A 20,315-nucleotide genomic window follows, 5' to 3' on the forward strand; every position below is an offset into this window, starting at 1 on the left:
GCCAGGTGTGGTGGCACAGCCCTGTAGTCCCAGCAATTCTGGAAGGGCAGGCTGAGATGGGAGGATAACTTGAGGCCAGGGTGTTGAGGCTGCAGTGAGCCCTGATTGTGCCACTGCACTCCAGCCTGGGTGACAGAGCAAGGCCCCATCCTCATGTCCAGATTGACTGAATCAGTCTTTCATGGGTAGAGCTTGGCATCATTATTTGGGCCAAACTCCTTTGACGTGGCTCTAATGTGTACCCAGGAATGAGAACCATTTGGCTTAAATAAAAGAAAGACATTTGACAGTTCTCAGTAATAAAGAGAGGAACCGACTGTCTTTCAAAATTGTAGTCTTAAAAATTAGGGGGAAGAAACTCAGTGAATCCCATCTTGGGACAAATGGCCATCACTAGACAGGGGACCATTGCTGGAGGGATGACTCATGAAAAACGTGTCAGACAAAACTACAAATGTTCAGCATGGTGTTCCAACACACACTGGGCATGGCGTGGGGCAGAACCTGTAACAGTAAGATCAGCGGATGGGAGGTGAGGAAGAAGCAGACTGAGGGCCACACGTTCAAGGAATTTGTCTCAGAAGGAAACTGTAACATAAAGACCCTCCCTGACATGTTAACATTGATGCTGAAAGGGATAGAGAAAGCCCTGAAGGACTGACACTTGGGACAGAAGGTTTGACACATTCAAAGCGAGAAAATCTATCACTCAGTATACACCATGCACAGGCCCGAACCTGGCACAAAATATCTCATTTTGTCTGAAAAAATGAAAATCTCACTTTCAACACCTCACCCCCAACCAAAATCTCAATTTGTTTACAAGAACCACATAAGGATACTTACTCCTTAACCATTTGATGGTTGAGTCCCCCCAGAAAGAAATTAAAGCCACACACCATCTTCCACCTGCCCTCTTTGCAGGGGTACATTCACTCTGGGCTCATCTCAGACATTCTTACCAAAAAGTGTAATCAAATAAAAGTAAGCTTTTTAGGGGGTAAGAAAACTGTTTTGTAAAAATCGATATACTTTGGGACTAAGGAGGAAATGAAAGGATCCATTTAAAACATGTGTACCAAGAAGTAAATAAAAACATCAGTGGAATTACTTTATTAAATCAGAAAATTACAGCAGTTTTATACATGAAAAGCTTGCCCCCCGCCCCCCACCCCCCGACAACTTATTAGTACAAATAAGAGGCATTCTGTCTGAATTATCATGCCCTGTTGTGGAAAGAACAGTAAGGCAGGAAGTGGGTTCCAGAAGGGGCCTGGTGAGTGTTCCACATGCTGATGAAAAGACCGTGTGTTCGGCAGCTATTAGAATGTTCTGTAAATATCTCTCTGTCAAAGTCTATTTGGTGTAAAAGTGCAATTTAAATTCAATGTTTATGTCTAGATAATCTGTCCAATGCTCAGAACAGAGTTAAGTCCTCAACTACTATCGTATTAGAGTCTATTTCCCCTTTTAGATCTAATAACGTTTGCTTTTGTATCTAGCTGCTCCAGTGTAGGGTACACACATATTGACAATTATTATATCCTCTGGCCTGGTACAGCGGCTCATGCCTATAATCCCAGCACTTTGGGAGGCCAAAGCAGAACGACTGCTTTCAGATCCAGAGTTTGAGACTAGCCAGGCAACACAGCATAACCCCATCTCCACAAAAAAAATTTGTTGCCAGGCGTGGTGGCATGCACCCGTAATCCCAGCTACTCGGGAGCCTGAGGAGAAGAATCATTTGAACCTGGAAGATGGAGGTTACAGTGAGCCGAGATCACGCCACTGCACTCCAGCCTGGGTGACAGAGCGAGACCCCATCTCAAAAAAAAAAAAAAAAAACTCTTAATTAAAAAAAACAATTATATCTTGCATGAATTGGTCCTTGTATCATTATATAATAATCCTCTTCCTCTTTTTACAGTTTTCGACTTAAAGTCTCTTTTGTCTGATGTAAGCATAATTATTCCTATTCTTGTTTGGCTTCCGTTTGTATGCAATATCTTTCTCCATCCCTTCACTTTTGGTCTGTCTTTACAGGTGAAGTTTCTTATAGGAAGCATATAGTTAGGTTATGGTTGTGGTTGTTTTTTAATCCAGTCAGTCAATCCATATCTTTTAAGTGGGAGAATTTAATCCATTTACATTATTCAATATTATCATCAATAGAGATGTGGACCTTAAAAAAAAAAATCTCTTCCAGGAAAATCATTTCTGCTTTTTTGAGACAAGGTCTCTTTCATCCAGACTGGAGTGCAGTGTCATCACAGCTCACTGTGGACTCCAACTCATGGCCTCAAGGATGCTCCCGCCTCAGCCTCTCAAATAGCTGGGACTATAGAAGTGTGTCATCATGCCCAGCTAAATTTTAACTTTTTGCAGATGGGGTCTTGCTTTGTTGCCCAGGCTGGTCTCAAACTCCTGGACTCAAGAGATCCTCCTGCCTTGGCATCCCAAAGTGCTGAGATTACAAGCATAGGCTACCATACTCAGCCTTGACAGGTGAAGACTTACATGTGTCAATTTGTTAATTGTTTTCTGGTAAAATGCTAACAGTAACTAGGAGCTAAAAGACTCATTTTGTTTTCTTCCCGGCATCCACTCTGAGCCCCAGTGAAGAATGGTGCCAGCTGTGAGCACTACCTGCAAGTGTACACCACTGGCTGGAGAACTTTGTTTAAAGAATTTAAGTTACATGCCTTCTGTAAATGACATGACTATTAATAATACCGATATCCATTTATCCACTCTAATCATAGTCAATACACAGAGAAACCCATAAAATGCCAGAGTTGGCACTTTAAGATCCTCTTTCATAGGAAAGGAGCAGGACTAAAACCAGGCATCTTGACCAATATCCCACTGGTGCTTTGGTAAAATCACCAAGACCGGGACCTGGGCCTTCCAGTACCTAATTCAATGCTCTTTCCATGCCCCTACAAAGGCAAGCAGCAGAAGGAGGAGCATGCATAAGGCCTTCCCAGTCACCACAGCCATGTGGTCGAACCTCTCTGTGGATATGCTGTATTAACTTCTGAGCCTTGAGGATATTTATCATACAATAAATACAGTAAATCACATTAATATTTGGATGTGAGCCCAGACACACAAATGAACAAGAACCTCATGTCCTGGGACTTCATGGAGCACGTTATTGTGGGCAGAGACAAACATGGAATCACCATGACACCGTGCATTGAGACTACTGGGTGCAACAATGGGACACACTGCAAGATGATAAGCACGTCACAGGAACTTGACAGCATCCGTGCTCCTTCCCTTTCACAGACTGAGACATCTTAATTTTTTTAACGTGTCCCAGAAGCATCTTGACAACAGCAGCACTTTTATTACTGCAAAGCCCACACTGAATCGCCAACTGCAAGACTTCACACTAAACAGGTCATGCCAACTTCACATACCTTTCTAAACAGCATGCCACTCTAGGAAGAGTGGCACCAGGTGGTAAACTCCTATATTCCAGTGACCGGAGTAAAACATCGCCAGAACTTTATGTAAAATACATCTTCTAAAAGTCTGATTATTTTATTTTCCAGAGTTAAGGCAATATTCTGTCTTTGGTTAACATTCTAAGATGTTACAAGAACTTTCACGCTGTCACGCTGTCACCCGGGCCAGAGTGCAGTGGCACAATCATAGCTCACTGCAGCCTCAAACTCCTGGGCCTAAGTGATCCTCCTGCCTTAGCCTCTTGGTAGCTGGGATGACAGGTGTGAGCCACCGCACCTAGCTATTATGAGAAATATATAAAATGCTATTTGTGATATTGTTATTTATAAGAAATAAATATATTGTCTTAATCCTTGGCTTGGTTTCTTGGCTCCTAAACCACTTGAAGTGTCTTTTTGTTTGCTAATGAAATGCTTGGTGGCTGGGACCCCCTAGTAGCTTCAGGATGGGGACTGCTCATGAGAAAGACCAAGGTAAGATTACAGGGTTTGAATTCCCAGCCTCAGCCCCCAACCTCCAGAGAGGGGAGAAGGGCTGAAGGTTGAGTTAATCAATGGCCAATGGTAATCATGCCAACATAATGAAGCTTCCATAAAAACCCAAAGGGTCAGGGTCCAGATGGGCTTCTGGATAGCTGATGGTATAGAGAGGGCATGAAAGTTCCATGCCCCTTTCCATATGCCTTGCCCTGTGCATCTCTTCCATCTGGCTGTTCATCTGTCTCCTTTGAAATATCCTTTACAGGCCAAAGGCAGTGGTTCATGCCTGTAATCCCAGCACTTTGGAAGGCTGAAGTGGGTGGATCACTTGAGGTCAAGAGTTTGAGACCAGCCTGGCTGATACAGTGAAGTCCTGTCTCTAATAAAAACTAAAAAATTAGCCAGGCGTAGTGGTGCACACTTGGGAGGATGAGGCACAAGAATCGCTTGAACTCAGGAGGCAGAGATTGCAGTGAGCTGAGATCAAGCCATTGCACTCCAGCCTCGGTGACAGAGCGAGACTCTGTCTATAAATAAATAAATGAAATAGCCTTTACAATAAAAGGGTATTGTACCCAATATGTAGTTTTAATAAAGTAATGAAATTAAAAATGGGTAAACAGAAGTAGAGTGTTTCCCTGTATTCTGTGAGCTGCTCCAGCAAATAAATCAAACCCATGGAAGGGGTCATGGGATCCCCAATTTATAGCCAGTCGGTCAGAAGTACAGGCCACTACCTGGGACTTGTGGTTGGTATCTGAAGTGGGGCAGACTTGTGGTCTGAGCCCTCCACCTGTGGGATCTGACTCCAATTCCAGGCAGATAGTGTCAGAATTGAATTAAAGGACATCCAGCTGGTGTCCACTGGACATGGTGTACAAGTATTGAGTAGTGTGTGACAACAGCAAAAACACTTTGGTTTTGTCCTATATCCCTAATACTATGATTTTATGTTATTAGATGATGTTATTAGAGGTATGACTGAGATAGAGTTCTTGGTCCTAAGAGTAATAGTTCAACTACCTATCATTTACTATTCCTTTCCCACGGAAACTCCATAAAAACGATAGAACAGACAGGATTTTGAACGTTTTTGATATGCAAGCATAATGCAGACCTCTTTGGTGGTTGATAGATTCGTTTATTAACAATCAAAAACTTCACACAATTGAAAATAAATGTTTCTTCAATGAATAATCAAACGAAAAGTATACAGGACCTTATAGGATTTTGAGTATGTACCAGGCTTGATGCACACCTTAGAAGACAGGACATTATCTTGCTGGGATCATTAGGGCATGACTGAAAATGAGAAATAGTAATTTATCAAACATTTACCTCCTAATAGCCTTCCCAACAGGAAATAACATTTATATTTATATCTGGTTTTAGATATGACTCAATATACATCAATTTTAACTTTAGGGTTTGGTATTACTTTTTAAAAGGCACCCTATAGAAATTCAAATCTCACTTTAAGACCATGAATTTCAAGTTGCAATAAAGTATACAATAAAGTTGTAATTTCTCAACATCAAAGTTTAATTATTTCAAAATAGTTCAAGCAACAGACAGAATTTCAAAAGCAGGACTTGCTTTGCCTTCTTGTTTTGCTCCAACACTAATCATGCTGAAGTATAACTATGACTAGGGCAGGCCCTGCTGAATCAGTCACAAAAACCCTTCTTGGATGAACAACACTTGTTCTTTTCGGAAGAAAAGGCAATTTTACTTTTTCTATTTCTATTATGAAAAACAGGGTTAAAGAATCCGTGTGTGTGTGTGTGTGTGTGTGTGTGTGTGTAGTAGAGACAAGGTTTCACCATGTTGACCAGGCTGATCTTGAACTCCTTCAAGTGATCTGCCCACCTGAGCCTCCCAAAGTGCTGGGATTACAGACATGAGCCACCACGTCCGGCCCTAAACAATCTTAAAGTCTCCTTTTCCACCAGATGATTAAAATCTTAAGTTTGCAAATTCTCTTAGACTCTTAAAGTCAATCTATCTAGAAGGGAAGAAAGACAAACTTAGTGAAGGAAAAGAGTGCTTCCTCATTCTCTCTCCAGAAAGCCAAAGCAAAAATAGAGCTCCATAGAAATTTCAACATTGAATTTTTTTTAATCTTAAAGCTTAGTAGGAATCAAAAAGCTTTATATAAGTCAGTAGATCTGCAAATCTTGTTAGTTCAATACCAATCATGATCTAGCAGATAACTTATATTCAAAAGCTCATTTTTCAAACGGTTCCACTTGCCCATCTATTTAAAGAGTCATGACCTTGTTTAGAGAGGCAAGCAGTAATCACATGACACATGAAAGCCATTTCACTGTGATACATATAAAATGAAAAGCAATCAGTCTCCAAAGTTTCTCCAATCCACAAGCACACACACGCACACACACAGTTCCAATACTCTTGTCTCTAACAATTTTTAAAGGCTACTTTTCCAATTGAATTCTAAAAGTGCCTCGAATTCAAATTATTTTAAAACTTCAGTCTTCAATATTGAAACTGCTAAGTTACCCCATTTTTCCATGAAAAAAAAATAGAAAAATAAAGTTTGGGGAAAAAATAAAAAATAAACTTGGGAAAACATTACTAAAATGGTTTAAGAAAAAAGCCTATATAGGCCAGGTGGAATGGCTCACGCCTATAATTCCACTACTTTGGGAGGCCGAGGCAGACGGATCACTTGAGGTCAGGAGTTCGAGACAAGCCTCGCCAACATGGTAAAACCCTGTCTCTACTAAAAATAAAAAAATTAGTTGGGTGTGGTAGTGCACACCTGTATCCCAGCTACTCGGGAGGCTGAGGTGGGAGAATCGCCTGAACCTGGGAAGTGGAGGTTGCAGTAAACTGAGATCTTACCACTGCACTCCAGCCTGGGCAACACAGCAAGACTCTGTCTCCAAAAACAACTTTCCTCTATAAAGAAAATATTCCAATAGGAGATAAAACCTATGTGCACAGAGTTACTCACCCCAGCATTATCTGTAATGACAATTAAAACTAAATTAGAAATGCCCAACTGGTAAATTATATAGCCACTAAAGATAATTAGGAAGATGATGTAACAACATGGGAGATGCCTGATGATGTTAAGCCAAATACAAAAAAAAGATCCCTGTGAGATGGAACAGGGACACCTCTTTGGGGTGTGCCGGGGGATTCACACAAGCACAGAAATAAAGGAAAATCTTGAGTTCCTTCACAGAAAATTGCAGGCACCTAGCTAGCCCTGAGAAGCAACCGAGCAACCTGCTAAACAAGAAGGTAATAACAGTTTCAAACAATAGCCAGGGAAGTTACAGTCACATAGAGACTTCTTAACATATGTCCCTGAGCTGCTTTTTAGAGACTCAGATCCCCACCAAATGGATTTGCACAGATGTCAGATAAGGGGGAACCAGGGACTATACTCTGACCTCAATTCTTTGTTCTAAGTTTCTTCCTAAGGGGCCTGGCCAGATCTTAATGTTCCTTTCTGCAGACCCCAAGTTTTTAGACAAAGCTTTGCTTCCTTAACCAATCACACATCAGGGTAGGCCTTTGCTTCCTTAACCAATCACACACGCAGTAGGCCCGCCTCCTGCCTAAACCACTTAACCTCTCAGGCCAAACCAATATATAAGCTTCACGTATTGATTTACAGTTTTGGTGTACAGCCATACCACCCTGAATGCACCGATCTCATCTGATTTACAATTTTGCCTTTAGCTTCTGCTTTCCTGAAATGTACCACTGCCCTTAAAAACTCTAGCTTATAAGCCATCAAGGAGATGGGTCATGAGCATAAGCTGCCCAATTCTCCTTACTTGGTGCCCTGCAAATAAACATCCTCCCTTCTCCTGCTACAAAACCCATCTTTTTGCAGTTCTGGTGTTGAAGTTTGGTTTTACTGCGGCAGGTGACACTTGTTCAGTTCAGTAACACCTGCTACACTTAAACAGTGCACAGCTCGATTTGCAAAAACTATACAGGAACATTTGACCATAAACAAAAACCACTGGGTGACATCCACTAGAAGTATCACTGCAGAGGATTATTACTCAACAAAAAGTGCAATTTTCTATAGAAAGCTGAGTGTTTCCCTTGGGAACTGTTACTATTCTATTAAGTAACTGGAGCAAAAGACTAGATTTTCTATAACTAGATTAGAAAGGCATCCCTACAAGCCGCCGAAGTATAGGGATGGAATCTTTTTGATGGTTTTGTAATGGCAATTATAATCTGCTAGCTCTTTCCTCTCTGAAGAAAATGTCCAATCAAGTGATTCAATCACACAAAGCATTTACTATTTTCAATCACTTGCCCAATAACAAAATGTTTAGTAAGAAATTATTCAGAACATTAAGTTGTTTATCAAATATGTGAATAAGCAACATCAAGAAATGCTACAATAGAGCAGCTTACTGTATTCTGCAGTATTTTATACCACTACAAAAAGAGTCATAAAGAGTTTAACATACTCAGTATAATGATCCTGGTTTACTTTTTGCAAGCCATGTATCTTTCAGTTACATTCTCCCAGTTGATTACATTCCAAATAGCTTTTAGGTAATCAGGTCTGACATTTTTATACTGGAGGTAATAAGCATGCTCCCACACATCGATCCCCAGCAGTGGAATAAGGCCTGTTAGAAAGGAGAAAAGAGAACAAACCATCAATTGCAGTCTAAAACACGGCATTTTCTTAACTTCTTTTATTATTCTATACACACAAAATTACCCTTTGTAACAATCTCATTCGTTTTTTATATAAATAGGATATCTAGGTAACAATGAATATTCCTATAAAACATTTTTAATTTACTATTTGCAAAGAAAATGTGACAAATACTAAAAACAAAATAGACTTGGGAAAATTCATTACAGTATTTTAATAGCTATTCTTAAAAATATCAATAAATTCATTCTAGAGCCAATTCCCAGTCTTCCTCATGGTGGTCTTAGGAGCAGCAGGAAGTGTGTGTTACATCTGTGGGAGTGAGGCTCACCGAGAATCTCTTCCAAAGGGTCTGGGCACTCACAGGGTAATTTATGAGAAACCAGCTCTGCTCCCCAAGGCTAATTTTAATCTTTGGGAATACAGAGCAGTTGGGGGACACTAATAGAGTACGTTAACAAGGAAAACCAACAGGGCTAAAGAAAAGACAGTGCTTTCAGAAATTAAGTGAGGCAAATGAAGAATTTATTTCTATCTATAAGACATTCATTTAAAAAAAACTCTCAGACTGGGCATGGTGGCTCACACCTGTAATCCTAGCACTTTGGGAGGCCGAGGCAGGCGGATCACGAGGTCAGGAGTTCAAGATCATCCTGGCCAACATGGTGAAACCCTATCTCTACTAAAAATACAAAAAAATAACAGGGCGAGGTGGCAGGTACCTGTAATCCCAGCTACTCAGGAGGCCGAGGCAGGAGAACTGCTTGAACCCGGGAGGCAAAAGTTGCAGTGAGCCGAGACTGTGCCACTGCACTCCAGCCTGGGCAACAGAGACTCCACCTCAAAAAAAAAAAAAAAACAGCCGGGCGCGGTGGCTCACGCCTGTAATCCCAGCACTTTGGGAGGCCGAGGCGGGTGGATCATGAGGTCAAGGGATCGAGACCATCCTGGTCAACAAGGTGAAACCCCGTCTCTACTAAAAACATACAAATTAGCTGGGCATGGTGGCACGCGCCTGTAGTCCCAGCTACTCGGGAGGCTGAGGCAGGAGAATTGCCTGAACCCAGGAGGCGGAGGTTGCAGTGAGCTGAGATCACGCCATTGCACTCCAGCCTGGGTAACAAGAGCAAAACTCATCTCAAAAACAAAAAAAAAACCTCTCAAACAATTCTTAATATATATATATATAATTTTTCTTTTTTTTTTTTAATTTCTTCTCAAACAATTCTTTTTTTTTTTTTTGAGACGGAGTTTCGCTCATTACCCAGGCTGGAGTGCAATGACCCGATCTCGGCTCACGGCAACCTCCACCTCCTGGGTTCAGGCAATTCTCCTGCCTCAGCCTCCCGAGTAGCTGGGATTACAGGCACGCGCCACCATGCCCAGCTAATTTTTTTTGTATTTTTAGTAGAGACGGGGTTTCACCTTGTTGACCAGGATGGTCTCGATCCCTTGACCTCATGATCCACCCGCCTCGGCCTCCCAAAGTGCTGGGATTACAGGCGTGAGCCACCATGCCCAGCCTTCTCAAACAATTCTTAACCATTGTGTCTTGAATCAGTTGTGAGGGAGATGACTAATAATTTATTAATAATTTCAAGTAGCAAAATTTATGAATGACTTTTGTAAACAAAGAGCCATGATATTCCCTGATTTTCCTTCTAATGGGCTTTCCACAGGGAGAGAAGAGGAAGGAGTGTATCTGGAATTCACTTATAAACACCAGCCTTTCCGATCAGGTGGCTCTATAAATAACCCGACTCTATAGATCAGTGCTCACAAATTTTTTGTGGCTTTTACAAATTGTCATGCCATTTCACTGTCCCAAAAGAGCTGTTCATATTCTGCCAAAATCTGAGTCTATCCTGGGAAGTGAGCCGCACAGCAAGAGTATCCCGACGTCAGGGGTAAAAGAAAGGGCAGAGAATGACTGTTGTTAATATGAAGGTTTCACTTTAAGTTCGGAGTCCCAGCCCACTGCCAGACAACTCATGACTCTATTTCCCATACACTTCAGTGACATGTTTTAAATCCAATTAGCCTCAACAGTAGAAAAGTATTTGTTGAGGCCAGCCTGGCACTTCTAAGCCAAATATTTTCATACACTCTACCAAAGAGCCCTAGAAAGGCAGAAGTCTGGAAACCTGAGTTCAAGTCTCAGTTTAACCTCAAATGCTCAGCAGAGGAGGTAACAGTACAAGCTCTGAAATCAATGTCAGCTTATATTTATTTTCCTCACTCTTGTTCTATAGCTAATTTTTTTTTATTCTAATACATATAATTATCTAAGCTGATACTATTTCTCTGTAGAATGAAGCAGGATTAATAAGTAAAACATTTGGCTGGGTGTGGTGGCTCATGCCTGTAATGCCAGCATTTGGGAGGCCAAGGCAGGCGGATCACCTGAGATTAGGAATTTGATACCTGCCTGGCCAATATGATGAAACCCCATCTCTACTAAAAATACAAAAATTAGCCGGGTGTGGTGGTATGAGCCTGTAATCCCAGCTATTTGGGAGGCTGAGGCAAGATAATTGCTTGAACCTGGGAGGCAGAGGTTACAGTGAGCTGAGAACGTGCCACTGCACTGCAGCCTGGGCAACAGAGTGAGAGATCGGTCTCAAAAAAATAAATAAATAAAACTAAAACATTTTTGTTAACGTACCTATAAAATTACGTATATTTTATGAAATATGGGGACTTCGAAAATGTTTTTACTTACATAAGACTCTCGGTGTTATCTGCTAAGATCTGTACAGATTATTACATGTTTGTAAGGTAAAACACTGCGAGCCTTCCTTACTTCTAGTTAAATGCTTTACAGCAGAGCAACCCTCCCAAATGAAATAACAGTTCTTAAATCTAACCTGTTGTTCCTTGCAGTGGATCCTGATTCGGACAAGCAGCAATTTGTAAGTGTCCCCGTTCCTTATTGAAACCAAGCCAACCCCAACCTGAGCCTTGGACACCAACAGACGCAGCCGTCAGCTTCTCCTTAAACTTGTCAAAGGAACCAAAGTCACGTTTGATGGCTTCCAGCAACTCCCCTATTTAAAAAAAATCCAAAAACACCCACAAATGAACAGATTTCAACAATTACAAGAAAATGTTGTATTACATGTATTCAAATATTTTCGTCATAGGACCCAAGAAACTAAGACACCATCAGAACACGACACCTGGATCTAAGTTTCACAATTTTAATTCACGTGTTTTAGTTTTTTGTATAAATTCAACTTTTATTTTAAATTCACAGGGTACATGTGCAGGTTTGTCATGTGGGTTTTCATGTGATAGTGAGGTCTTTGGTGCAAATGATCCCGTCATCCAGGTAGCGAGCTTAGTACACAACAGTTTCTCACCCTCCCCTCTTCCTCCCTCCCTCCCTGCTCTGTCCCCAGTGTCTGTTGTTACTATCTTTATATCCATAAGTACCCCATGTTTAGATTCTACCTGTAAGTGAGACATGTGGCATCTGGTTTTCTGTTCCTGTGTTAATTCACTTAGGATAACTGCCTCCAGCTGCATAGTTCATATTTTCTAACGAAGCGTGTTAGCAGGACTTCCTCACTCACTGTGCTATTTTCGTTAGGAAAGAAATACTACTTTCTGTCTTTTTCTTTTCCCTGAATAGAAAATTTTCCTTTGACTTCTACCCCTACTCCTTCTATGTCTCCATTTGGGAATAAAGTTATTGTTCTCCAAGCAACTCAGATCCTCCTGTCTTGATTATATTGTTTTAAAATGGGTGGTTTTCTCTATGACTGAACTAAGGGTATATTTTAAGAGCTACAACCCTTTTATTCTGTAGCAATACAGAATATAATTCTAGATTAATCACATCAACTAAATCAACTGGGTCAAAAATCTCACTTCTCTTATTCTACAGGTTTGAAAGTAATCATCTTCATAAGCACAAATGATGGAATGAAGTGGTACAGATAAAAAACAAAATGGCAATGTACCAAAACCATTGGTTGCATATGAATGCATCTGATATTCTGGTAACTGACAAAACTTCAGAAGTATTAAGTGATAGTCTAGAAGACTTAACTCAGAAAAAAATAAGTTGGCTGGGCACGGTGGCTCACACCTGTAATCCTAGCACTTTGGGAGGCCGAGACAGGTGGATTACCTGAGGGTCAGGAGTTCAAGACCAGCCTGGCCAACATGGAGAAACCCCATCTCTACTAAAAATACAAAAAAAAAAAAAAAAAAAAAAAGCTGGATGTGGTGGTGGGCGCCTATAATCCCAGCTACTTGGGAGGCTGAGGCAGAAGCATTGCTTGAACCCAGTGGAGTGGAAGTTGCAATGAGCCAAGATCAAGCCACTTCACTCCAGCCTGGGTGAAAGAGCAAAACTCCATCTCAAAAAATAGCAATGATAAATAAAAATAAAAATAGGCCGGGCACACTGGCTCACGCCTCTAATCCCTGCATTTTGGGAGGCCGAGGTGGGCAGATCACGAGGTCAGGATTTTAAGACCAGCCTTGCCAACAAAGTGAAACCCCGTCTCTACTAAAAAAATACAAAAATAAGCCGGGCCTGGTGGTGGGCGCCTGTAATCCAAGCTACTTGGGAGGCTGAGGCAGAATTGCTTGAACCCAGAAGGCAGAGGTTGCAGTTGAGTCGAGATCAGGCCACTGCACTCCAGGCTAAGCGACAGTGTGAGACTCCATCTCAAAAAAATAAATAAAGAAAAATAAGTTGCCCAGTTTCCCATGCTTACCCCTTTCACTCATCATTACCTTAAAATGAAATTGCTTATTTCAAGTGTGTAAGGCTGCCTTCCATAACACTGATTAAAAATGAACAATAAAACCACAGAAACTTAGGGTGCATATATGGAGCCCAGAAACAAGGGAGAAGAACTATATTTATGTATCATGCCTTCCCTGGGGTGAGGAAGATAATTAAAGTCATCTGGGCCTCCACAAGCTACACAGGAAGTCAAGGAAACAGTGATAGCGAACAAGACCAGCTAGCCCTGTACTCTTCTCATTCCCTGAAGATTTTTAAAAAACACCCAGAAAACCCAATTTTCTGGAACAACTAGCTTTTTACCAGTTAGGAACAGTGAAAAATAGCAAATGACACTATAACTTAATTCTCAAAACACCATTGCTATCCCTGTATCACATAGATAAAAAAAGGTACCGATGGTTAACCATCTAACCCAGGCCCTAGAACTGGTAAATAGAAAGTTCATCTTTCCTAGGCTGGGCTTGATGACTCACACCCATACTCAGCACTTTGGGAGGCCAAGGTGAACAAATCACTTGAGGCCAGGAGTTCGAGACCATCCTGGACAACATGGCGAAACCCTGTTTCTACTAAAAGTACAAAAATTAGCTGGGAGTGGTGGCACATGCGTGTAATCCCAGCTACTCGGGTGGCTGAGGCATGAGAATCGCATGAACCTGAAAGGTGGAGGTTGCAGTGAGCCAAGATAGCATCACTGCACTCCAGCCTGGGTGACAGAGTGAGACTCCACTTCAAAAAAAAGAAAGTTCATATTTTCTAAAAACAAAGTTTCTCTGTCTTTCTCTAATATGAAGTACAGTCCAATGAAAGCAGAAGGTGGAGTTGATGTGCTAGTCTATGTGTGGGGGAACATAAAATCTTATGGCATAACTCCCTGAATGCATTCTCCATTCCTACTGTGCCCTTTTGAAAGCTACAACTTTATTGTACTCTTTGCCATGAAAAATACGCCACTATGATACCTCTGGTAAGAAAAAGGTAACTTAAGTAAATCAACAATCGATTCCTACTGTGCACAAAACGCAGATAAGGGTGCACCAGTTTATACCAACCTTTGGGTTCTCCACCACCGTCAGGGCTGAGGTTTGTCCAGAAAATGCTATGATTGATATGACCACCACCATTGAACTTCAGCGCAGGCTGAAGAGCTATCTGGGCTGTAACATCTCCTGAAAAGTTAAAATGCAAACATATTTTTTATAACTCTTAGTTTTTCAACCATGGTATACACTGTTTTTTTCCCCCTTGTAAGTTATTAGATAATGGGACCAGCTTATCTATAACACCCTTGTTGGTCCTAAAATTCAGCAATTTCAGATTCTACAAAAAACAACCAGCCCCCAACTGAGAAAAAATTATTTGTCCCAGACATACTGAACAACTGATGGAGGGTCCAGCAAAGGTAGAAAAGCTAGAATATTCACTCCTGGCTGCTAGGCTCAGGGTTCTCTTAGAAAAGATTTCAGGAAATTAAACACCAAAAAGGACAATCAAATAAAGTAACAGAATGCTAAAATGTATGGCTCAACATAGACTACACAGAAAACTTTCAACTCTCATTTTCAAGACAGACCACCATTCATTGGGCAATATCTCCAAGTCACATTAACAAGAAATTCAACATACTCCAAATTGAACTCCTGATGCTCAGCCCCAAACTTACTTCCCTATTGTCCTCCCCATCTCAGCAAATGCCAGCTGCATCCCTAAGGACATCCTTGGGAACATTATGTCATTTCTGACTCCTTTCCCCTCACCCTACATCCAATCCACCAGCATATACATCAGCAAAGCCAGCTCTACCTTTAACATACATCCAATCTACATGAAAGCACATAGGAAAAAAAGAAAAAAAAAGCAGAACCCAATCCCTTCTTCCTAACTCTACTGTCACTTCATTGCTGCCAAGGACCAGAATCTCCCACTGCACTGGTGCCACTGTCCCCTCAGTTGTTGGGGTGCACTTTGCCCCCTCCAAAGGCTCCCCTTCTCACTGGAGTGAACTCTAGGTGCTTACACTTGGCTACTCTCACTACCAAGAGGTGCTGCACCTGACCCCATCACTGAGCACGTGCTCACCAGCCACCCTGGCCTTTTTGCATTCACATGACCAACTCGCATCTCTCCTCAAGGCCAGCTGAGCACTCTGCCTCTCCTGAACACTCTTCCCCAAGACAGTGTCATGTTGCATTCCCATTCCTCTTTCAAGGAATGGGAATCAACCTCATCAGTAAAGCCTTCTCTAGCCACCATACCTGAATTAGCAATTCCCTGCTAGACCCTTTACTCTTTCTCAATAGGCCCTGTAACTCCTGACATACTGCATGGGTAACAAACAAGTAGGCAAAATAAAATATTCTTTTCTATGCCTTCAAGAAGCTACAGATTAACTTAATGATTAATATTAGAAAGAAACGGAAATTCCCTTGTTTAATAAGTATTGTGTGTGTATTATCCACAAGATACCAAGAGAAGCAAAGTAAAGGACACAAAGATTCACTGAGAGCTCTGCTCTGAAGGAGCTTACATTTGGAAGAAGTTCTCAACTGCTGTTCTGAAAGTGCACATTAAGAACATCTGTCTGGGCTGGGTGCAGTGGCTCACTCCTGTAATCCCAGCACTTTGGGAGGCCAAGGCAGGCGGATCTCTTGAAGTCAGGATTTTAAAATCAGCCTGGCCAACATGATGAAACCCCTTCTCCACTAAAAATACAGAAATTAGCTGGGCATGGTGGTGCATGCCTGTAACCCCAGCTACTCAGGAACCTAAAGCAAGAGAATCGCTTGAACCCAGGAGGCAGAGGTTGCAGAGAGCCGAGATTGCGCCACTGCACTCCAGCCTGGGCGACAGAGCAACACTCCATCTCAAACCAAAAAAAAAAAAAAAGTACTCACACCTGAAATCCCAGCACTTTGGGAGGCCAAGGTGGGCAGATCACTTGAGATCAGGAGTTCAGGACCAGACTGGCCAACATGGTGAAACTCCATTTCTACTGAAAAAAATACAAAAAGTAGCCAAGTATGGTGGCATGCGCCTGAAATCCCAGCTACTCAGGAGGCTGAGGCAGAATTGCTTGAACCCAGGAAGTAGAGGTTGCAGTAAGCCAAGATCACATCACTGCACTCCAACCCAGGGGACAGAGCAAAATGCTGTTTAAAAAAAAAAAAAGGACGTCTGGCTAGGCACAGTGGCTCATGCCTGTAATCCCAGCACTTTGGAAACCCAAGGTGGGTAGATGGGGGAGCCCAGGAATTTAAGAGCAGCCGTGGCAACATAGTGTGACATTGTCTATTTTTTGGATAAAATGTATAAAATTTTTTTAAAAAGGAACATATGTGGGCACTGCTGCTTTCTGAAACAAGCTCCAGTTGTTTAGCAATTCAGAAAGGAGGAGAGGACCAAGTGATATCTGAATACGCAGCTAATATCTAAGGGTTTTTTAAAAGACATCAACTTTTTTTTCCTTTGCTAGTTTTACAAATAATTTTCTTATAGATCTTTGTTTCCCTTATTATTTTTTCTTGAGTCACCCTAAAAATAAATGTAAGTTTTTCTATTGTTTTTTAATAAATCGATAGTAACTAAATTTTTCAAGTGGGAAAGATACATTCTTAATGAGAGATAATTTAATAATCTTAACATCTGGCTAGGCACGGTGCCTCATGCCTGTAATCCCAGCAGTTTGGGAGGCCGAAGAGGGACGATCATCTGAGGCCAGGAGTTCGAGACCAGCCTGGTCAACATAGCAAAAGCCTGTCTTTACTAAAAATACAAAAATTAGCCAGGTGTGGTGGCACATGCCTGTGGTCCCAGCTACTCAGGAGGCTGAGGCAGGAGAATTACTTGAACCTGGGAGGGAGAGGTTGCAGTGAGCCCAGATCATGCCACTGCACTCCAGCCTGGGTGACAGAGCTGTTTCAAAAAAAAAAAAACAATAATCTTAACATCTTAGAGTTTGCTTACTCATTTTAAAATGAATAAAAAATGAAGGCTTAATAGCTACTTTTAAGAATACTTTTCTGAAATTCAACATTTTCTTTGGTTTCAGTTTAGTTTTTACCTCAAATACAATAAAAATCAAATACTTTTAGTTGAAAGTATTTATATTAGTTATATGTGATGAGATTGACATTGTTTTACTTTTTTCCCAAGTTTTCAAACATGAAAATCTAACTTTTAAAATAATTTTCATATCTACCTTTGCTATTTGAGGCTGATGAAAATTAAAAAAAAAAAAAAGAAAAAGAGTAAAAGAAAATGAAAATAAAACGAAAATAAATAAGTAATGTTTAAAATACCGTGTTTAAGTAAAAGAAAGCCCTGCAGGTATTCAATCACTTATAAATAATATGGTACAATATAATACAAAGCTTTTCCCAGCAGGTTGCATTACATAAGAAAAGCTCTGATTCCATAAGTAAAGGACTGAAATTGTTTTGAAAATACTGAGGAGAAAGGTTCCCGGGTGTCAGATGTTGCCTCACAGGAAGTACTTTCACAACTGGGGTATTCCCCAGTCTCTCCCTATGACATCTTTCCCGAATTTGTTATTTTCTAAATCACGGGGCCTTTTCCCGTATTCAAAGTTCATCTGTCTCAAGTAAATCTTCCAGAATGTGGTAACTTCCTCCTCTTTTAAGTTGAGTCACGTACTTCAATCAGGCTGAAATACCACGTTTTCCCACTAGATGCCCCCAGTCAACAAGATGTCACTGTCTAAAAATTACTCAACAAATTTCATAACCCCGAAAATCAAAACATTTAAGGAAAAGTATTTTTTACTATGTAGCTTACCAAGCAATATAGAGAGTCTGAAAGCAGGACTATCGATTATCTTCCGTGTGCAAACCACTAACTAATAGATTAAAAGGACAATGCCATTTTGTAAAAAACGTTAAAACATAACATTCCTATCCACACCCCAAAGGCACAGACTCAAAAAGTCCACATACCCTCGGTTTTATCAACTAAGCTCTAGAAAGAAAAAAAAGAAAAAGGTAATGCCATATCTCTGAATTGCATTACAAATATAAGTAAATAGTAAATAAACACAAGCCTGTTTCAGTTTCCCACCAAAGGACTAGTTTCTTTGTGAACTTTGACCCCTAAGTTAAATCAAGAAAAGTATCAAGTCTAAAGGTCCTGAACTATTCCACTGTTAGGTTACTGCTTTTTGGTAACTCACACCGTAGCGCTAACTCCTGCCTCCCCTCCTCCCACGTGAAGTAAACAACTCTCAGTGAAGTTTCTTTCACACGCAGGGCAGCTGGGGATGCAGGGAATCATCAAACCCTAGGCTGGACTCCCGACCCGTTTGCTCTCAAAAAAGTGACAAGGATCACGGTTCCTAGCACGGAGCAGTGTCCTCCCGTCTCCCACCGTCAGTGTGACCTGGCAGCAAGGCGTCACACCCACGTCCATCAGGAGGTGACCCTGACACTCAGAGACATCTGCGGACCCGATGGTGTCTGGGACACCCGTGGACAGGCGTTATCAACCCTCATGCAAACGGCTGGCACACCTATCTGAAACCAAACATTTCCCCAAAGCTGTATACCAGCACCCAGCTTAGACTCCAGCCTAAAGAAGGTGCTCAATGAGTTGTTGTTATACAAGAACAATTATAATTTGCTAATTTGCAAAAAAAAAAAAAAAAAATTAAAACCCGAGTGACATAGTATAGCTTTCTTTTCAAGGCCTACAATTCATCAATGCTGGCAATGCGGGTAACCGGACAGACAAGCTCCTCCGCGGGACCCCAAGTTCCCCGAGATAACAGAAGTGTGTTCAAACCCATCGAGGACTCCTTCTACAATGAAGTAAACCATGCGTTTAAGAGAAACTGTCATGCCTGAAAAACTCCGAACCGGTACAAACACGAAGCGGGTTCTCCTCGACAGAAAGGCTCGTCCGTGTGGGGCCCGGCTCCCCTGGGGTCGCGTCAGCAGGGGACTGCCTCCCGCCGCTCGGCCTGGAACCTACCCTTGGCCAGCGCCTCCTTGTACTTCTCTTCGGTGTCGTTCAGGTTGTTCACGTAGGCCGCGTGGTGCTTGCTGTGGTGCAGCTGCATGATCTGCGCGTTGATGTGAGGCTCTAGGGCGCCGTAGTCGTAGGGCAGGTCGGGGAGGCTGTGCTTCTGCCGGGAGCCCAGATACCCCAAAGCCGGAGCCAGCTGCCTGCCGGTGCTGAAGACGCGAAAGCACAGCCCGGTCAGTCCGCGCGGCGGGACCGTTTACGCAGACTGGGCTGCCGAGAACCGCAGCACGCGGCGTCCCCCGAGTCCTCGCGTCCCCTCCCCGCGGATCCCTGCTCCCGCCGCCGCACCTGGCACTCCCGGGAGAACCGCCCGCACGTGGCCCGACCCCACCAAGCCCGCGGCGGTCACTGTCGCCATCGCCGCGGAGGCCCTGCCCGCCGCGCGCCCCTTCGTCCTTGGGGCCGTGACCGGATCCCCTATCGTCTCACCCGCACAGCGCCCGGCTCAACATGATGCTGGTGCTGGTGCTACCGCTGACGCCTCGGAGCTGCTGCTGCTGCTGCTGCTGCCGCTGCCGACACTACCACAGCCAGAAGTCCCACTCCTGCGCGGCCCGCCGGCCTTATGAGAGCGCCGAGAGCCGCGCAGCGACCCTAGCGGCGCAGGAAGGGCACCGCCGCCCCACCCCCGCGTGGGCTCCGCCCTGCACCCGCCGCGCCAAACCCGGGGGGTACACAAGGCGCCCCCGGGCCTGTCCGCCCACCCGCGCTGGCCGCTCACCCCGCGCCCAGGGCCCAGGAGAAAGAGGGCGGTGGCTAACTTCAGCTTCGGAAAACTCGCTGCCTGTTTGCCGTACTTAGGTGGCGCGGAGCCGAGGGAAGGCGACCTCTGCCCCCGTGAAGTTGGTACGGCCCAAAGGCCCCGCCTCCGGCTCCGCTCCCTCCGGGTGCCGGT

The 20,315-nt window shown here is 42.8% G+C and overlaps 1 protein-coding gene across 1 annotated transcript; it reads right to left on the reverse strand.

Moving 5' to 3' along the window:
• Positions 1–8,441: 8,441 nt before the first annotated feature.
• On the reverse strand, positions 8,442–19,521 carry SOD2 (superoxide dismutase 2; the record flags this gene model as incomplete). The annotated part of the gene is given in 4 exon segments (NM_001267746.1): positions 8,442–8,587; positions 11,487–11,666; positions 14,437–14,553; positions 19,367–19,521. Coding segments are annotated over 4 exon segments (598 nt in total), but the record flags the coding sequence as incomplete, so codon positions are not given.
• Between the last annotated feature and the right edge of the window lie 794 nt (positions 19,522–20,315).

This window comes from Callithrix jacchus, chromosome 4, assembly GCF_049354715.1.
Source record: "Callithrix jacchus isolate 240 chromosome 4, calJac240_pri, whole genome shotgun sequence".
In the NCBI taxonomy this organism is placed as follows: domain Eukaryota; kingdom Metazoa; phylum Chordata; class Mammalia; order Primates; family Cebidae; genus Callithrix; species Callithrix jacchus.